The 6000-nt window shown below is 40.4% G+C and overlaps 1 protein-coding gene across 3 annotated transcripts in view; it reads right to left on the bottom strand.

Annotated features, from left to right (window-relative positions):
- Positions 1-6000, bottom strand: part of TTC39B (tetratricopeptide repeat domain 39B) — a 143451-nt gene that overhangs the window by 49261 nt on the left and 88190 nt on the right. For all 3 annotated transcript variants that reach the window (XM_075316945.1, XM_075316946.1, XM_075316947.1), the window contains 2 exons: positions 4242-4373; positions 2249-2325 (listed from right to left, as the gene is read on the bottom strand). In XM_075316945.1, the coding sequence (XP_075173060.1) occupies positions 2249-2325; positions 4242-4373 (209 nt within the window). The remainder of the gene's footprint in view (positions 1-2248; positions 2326-4241; positions 4374-6000) is intronic.

The following is a 6000-nucleotide window of genomic DNA, read 5'->3' as shown; positions in this document are numbered from 1 at the left end:
GCGATCTGACGTGTTACATCGCTAACGAGATCGCTAGCGATGTCGCAACGTGTAAAGCACCCTTATGTCTATGTACAAAATAGCTTGCAGTCTTAACTACTTTTCAGATTTCCAATGATGTCAAGAGGTTAAAAGAAGACCTGTACTTTGAAAGTCAACAGGATGGCTAAAATAAAAAAAAAATAAATAAGACTGCCAAGAACAAACAACATAGGCAACAACTCCCCCCCACCGCAATCCCAAGTGTAAAAATAAAATTTAGATAGATGCTTCTGGAGGAGAAAAAAAAAAAAAAATGCTAGCGTTACCTAAAAGGTCTTCCTCTTGGAAACTGCTAGTGGTTCTAAGAAGATTATATGCTTCTCATGACAGTTTATATTTTCTTTAACAGTAGAAAGCTAGCATAGCCTCTGCAGTAAATAATCCACTGGTTCAATGACCACCAGTGTTTCCTTCATGAGTGTGCATGCAGAAATAGCCGGCAATTATATAAAAGGCTACAGTTCACACGGACTGAATGAAAAAAGTACATGTCATATGGAAACTTACAAAAAGTATATAAAGTGCAATATTATTTTTTAACACAGTACTCAAAATATTATAATATATACACATGGGATATGACGAGCAGAGATAACGTGCCAGATTTTAACCCCTTTAGCTCCCGGGCACTTTCCGTTTTTGTTTTTTGCTCCCCTTCTTCCGAGAGGCGTAACTTTTTTATTTTTCCATCAATCTTGCCATATGAGGGCTTGTTTTTTGCGGGACGAGTTGTACTTTTAAATGAAACCATAAGTTTTACCATATAGTGTACTGGAAAATGGCAAAAAAATTCCAAGTGCGGAAAAATTGCAAAAAAAGTGTGATCGTACAATAGTTTTTGGGATATTTTATTCACTGTGTTCACTATATGGTAAAAAAAGGTCGGTGCGAGTTTGTAGACACCAAACATGTATAGGTTTACTTGTATCTAAGGGGTTAAAAAAATTCACAAGCTTGTCCAAAACCCGTAGCGTTCTCATTTTTCAGGATCTGAGGCTCAGTGATGGCTTATTTTTTGCGTCTCGACCTGACGTTTTTAACGGTACCATTTTTGCGCAGATGCTACGTTCTGATCGCCTGTTATTGCATTTTGCGCAAAATTTGTGGCGACCAAAAAACGTAATTTTGGCGTTTAGAATTTTTTTGCCGCTACACAGTTTACTGATCAGATTCATTGATTTTATATTTTGATAGATCGGGCATTTCTGAACTTGGCGATACCAAATGTGTGTATTTTTTATTTTTTTAACCCTTTAATTTTCAATGGGGTGAAAGGGGGGTGATTTGAACTTTTAGGTTTTTTTATTTCTTTTAACTTTTTAAAACTTTTTTTTTTACTTTTTTTTATTTTACTAGTTCCCCTAGGGGGCTATAGCGATCAGCATTCCGATCGCTTTGCACCATCTGCAGATCTCAGCTACAGAGCTGAGAACTGCAGATTTGCTGCTTCACTTTCAATGCCGGCTGTATTCCGGCATTGAGAGGAAGTGAGTCATGTTAGCTACAGGCGTCATCACATGACCCTGTGCTACCATGGCAACCGCCGAAAGTCACGTGATCATGTCACGTGACTTCCGATGTGGGGGGGGGGAAAGTTACTGTCATGGCGGCGCCCATATACATATCGCTGCAGCGAAATGTAAGGGGTTAATGGCGATTCCACCCGCGGCTAGCAGGCACACGTCAGCTGTTGATAACAGCTGATATGTGCGCGGATCGCCGCCGCCTGCCGGCGGCAGGGCTTACCGGCACACGATCCATGACGTACCCAGTACGTCATGGGTCGTTAAGGGGTTAAAGTTTTCTTGAAAAAGCGGTGCCATTAAATTGTGGATTCCCTGTATCTGCTCAGCATCTTGTGCCCTAGAAAATGCAGGGCATAGGCAGTTCAGTATGAAAGGTTCCCTTTAAGTCCTCAATGTTAAAAAGTATGTTAACGCTTAGGCCGATTTCACACATCCGGCTTATCGCCGATTTGCCGGATTCGGCGCACGCCAGTACAGTGTGATACAGTACAATGGCAGCGCCGCAACGTCCGGGTCACATGCTCCGCTCACATGACAGCATGTGACCGGTGCTTGCCGCACTGCCATTGTACTGTATACACTGTACTGACGTGTGCCGAATCCGGTAAATCGGCGAAAAGTCGGATGTGTGAAACTAGCCTACGAAAAGTATACATTCCACTAATAAATGTTATTATTACCTTCAGACAATTGGTCCCCAGTCTGTTTGGACACTAGGTTTGACAAAGACTCAACCACGGAATTTCTTTTTCTAAACCTTTATATAAAAGCAAAAAAAAATAATAAAAAAAAAAGGTTTTTTTATATTAATACAACAAAAAACAAAACCACTTTTTCTATAAACATTTTTCATGTACTGCATTACAGAGTAAGAGAACAATCCTAGAAAGTGAACATAATATGTTGGTTATTAAAGCCACTTCACTTAGTGCAAAATAGAACAGATGTGGCAATGGACCAGCCATCGAGGCATGTCCGACATTGAAGTGCCTCAGTGCTCTTTATGTCGGCTGGCACGCCTTTACTTGGTAGGTGAGAAGAGATGTGGTGCTCTGAGAACCCCTTATTCACCGTTCTTTTGTACAAATGCTGGTTTATACTTTGTCACTTTCCAATGTAATATACCAATGATTTCAAAAAGTCCTATTGACTACAATGTAAAGTCAGCAGGTTTGTGCTGCTGCCTGTCCAATGCTATATCTAGGGAGAAAGACAGAAAATGATAGATTCACAGGTCTCAACTGCAGTGTATTGGTTAACATTTCTGTGAGTGATATAGTCCTCTTGTGTGTTAAAGGGAACCCATTAGGTCCCCTTTGTCCTCCAACCCAGCAGTTTTCACAACTGGATGATTAAACTCTCTGCATAGTGTTATTCACTTAACTCAATGTTTAAAAACATTTTCCTATACCAGGTAGGTTTTTGACTAGTCAATGGGGCGTTAGTTCCTTGTGGACATGGTAACATGATATTCCACAAACCAGCGTCACCGCCAGCCCTTGGAAATGTTGCGCATAAGTGCAGTTTTGTTCACTCACATTGAGCCTCCGAAGCCAGGTGTATGCGTCCCAGGCTTTAGAGATGCGCACGGTGCACATGATCGGAAGTGAACAAGCTGTTTCTCTGATCATGGGCACTGCGCCTCTGAAGCCAGGAAGTGTATACCAGGCTTCAGAAACGCAGTGACTCTGCCGAAATAAGATGCACGCATGCGCAAGAGTTCTAGTAGCTCATAGAAATCATGTTAACGTGCCCACAGGAGGCATGATAACATTGAAAGAGGGCCAACTAGTCTCGGGAACTAACACCCCAACGACTAGTCAAGTCCCTTATTAGCATAGGAAAAGAGGTGGTTATATATTCTCTTTTATAACATTTATTTTAGTGAACAACAGACAGGGGCGGGTTAGTCAAGGAATTTAGTCATCCGGATGTGACTACTGCTGGGTTGGAGGGTATAGGGGACCTGACAAGTTCCCTACACCTGCTGATACCGTCATAGAGGTGCTCCATAGAAGACTAAAATGGGTTTGCAGACATTAGGTGTCCAGAAACAGCACCAATATTGTGAATCAGCTGGTATTGTAGCCGATCCCTACTGAAATGAATGGGGAAATTTCAGAAACATGAAAAACATGTGTGTAAATCTTTAATGTCAGAAAACCAATTTGCAAAACATGGCATGAATGATACAGGTACATAGCTGAATATAGCTCTATGGACTATCAGATCAAGGCTCTTTCAAACTGAAGAATAAGAATTACAGGTAACTCTTGTGCATCATCCCTTACATAACATTCATTCTTAACTAATTTGCTGCACATAAATGAGGTTTTAGAAAAAAAAAAAAAAAATATATGATTTGATATTCACCTTAAAATCTTTGTAGTTTTCATTGGGGGACACCGGAACCATGGGTTAATATGCTGCCTCCTGGGGGTCAAGTTGTTTTTTTTTCTTTATAAGATTTATTTTTAGCTTTTAGGTGGCAGCATATTAACCCATGGTTCCTGTGTCCCCCCCCCCCCATAAACTACCCAAGAAACAAACAGTCTGTTTATTGCAATTTCTCATTTTGTGACTAAGAAACCACTGTACGTTCAATTAACATCAGAAATTCCAAACTGATGCAGGAACTCTCAAAAAGCAGAAATTCTGGACTAAAGAAATTACCTTTGACACGTCTGTAAAGCTTCCTTCATTGTACCAATTCCCATTTGTATGTCTTGAGGTTCAAACGTCATCGCAGCCTGCATAACCAAGATGGTGCTGTATCCAAGAGCATGATACATACTATCCTTAGCCCTGTGGAAGCAAAAAAAGCATTAGTCAAGTTTGCCAATTCAACCTTTATATACAGTGGGGAAAATAAGTATTTGATAAACTGCCGATTTAGCAATTTTTCCCATCTACAAAGAATGGAGAAGTCTGTAATTTTTATCGTAGGTACACTTCAACTGTTACATACAGAATATAGAAAAAAAATCCAGAAAAATCAGTGTATGACTTTTAAATAATTAATTTGCATTTTATTGCATGAAAAATTATTTGATCACCTACCAACCACCAAGAATTCTGGCTCTCAGGCCTGTTATATTTTCTTTAAGAAGCCCTCTTACTCTTCACTCATTACCTGTATTAATTGCACTTGTTTCAACTTGTTATCTGTATAAAGACTCCTGTCCACACAGTCAATCACAGTCCAACCTCTCCACCATGGCCAAGGCCAAAAAGCTGTTTAAAAGGACACTAGGGATAAAACTGAACCTGTAGAAGGCTGGACTGGGCTACATGACTTGGTGAGAAGGCAACAAGTGTTGGTGCAATTATTAGAAAATGGAAGAAACAAGATGACTGCCAATGTTACTCAGTCTGAGACGCAAAAATCTCACCTTGTGTGATAAGGAGGATTCTGAGAAAGTTCAGGAATCAAACCAGAACTACATGGGAGGACCTGAATAGAGCTGGGATCAAAGTCTCAAAGATTACAGTTAATAACACACTATGCCATCATGGATTAAAATCCTGCAGGGCACGCTAGGTTCCCCTGGTCACGCCACCACATGTTCAGGTCCGTTTGAAGTTTGCCAATAACCATCTGGATGATCCTTAGGAGGCATGGGAGAAAGTCATGTGGTCAAATGAGACCAAAATAGAACTTTTTGGTATCCACTCCATTCGCTGTGTTTGGAGGAAAAAGAATAAATACAACTACAAAAACACTGTCCCAACCAAGAAGCATGGGGGTAGAAACCTCAATGGGGGTGCTTTTCTGCAAAGGGGAAAGGACAACTCCAGTGTCTTGACGGGAGGATGGATGGGCTCATACATCGCAAGACTTTGGCCAAAAACCTCCTTCCCTCAGTAAGAACATTGAAGCTACACATGTATGTGTATATATGTGGCGTGTATACACCATTTTCATCCCTCTTGTAAAATAGGACACATACCGTACTTACACTGACATTGTCAGCATGGATCGGACAGTGTCAGACGGTCCGGAGAAACACCCTAATCTACATAGGAACAAACTGCCAAATGAAAAAGACAAAAGATGGCACAGGACAGAGTCCAGGTAGATATATTCCCCAGTTATAAAAAAGGATATACTTAGATTAAAGTTGTTACCAGGAGATGCAGTAACCTGATGTAAATAAGTATGCAGTGGACTTAAACAGCAATATAATCATTTCAATTGCAAATTGTAGTTTAGGATTTTATTTATTTTGTCATTTACATTTCATGCATTGCAGAAAAGAAAAACAATAAAATAAAATAGTTTAAGAAGGTACGTCTTTGTTGAACTTAACTTCTTAAAAAGGTTGCAAAGCTTAGAGTGAGAAGTAGTAAGGCTGCTTTCACACCTCCGGTTTTAGCAGAGACGGCAAATCCGGCTCGAAAACCTATGCAACGGCTGCGGCGACAAAACCGC

This window comes from Anomaloglossus baeobatrachus, chromosome 1 (assembly GCF_048569485.1).
Source record: "Anomaloglossus baeobatrachus isolate aAnoBae1 chromosome 1, aAnoBae1.hap1, whole genome shotgun sequence".
Classification (NCBI taxonomy): Eukaryota; Metazoa; Chordata; class Amphibia; order Anura; family Aromobatidae; genus Anomaloglossus; species Anomaloglossus baeobatrachus.
This window is presented reverse-complemented; position numbering and strand designations above follow the sequence as displayed.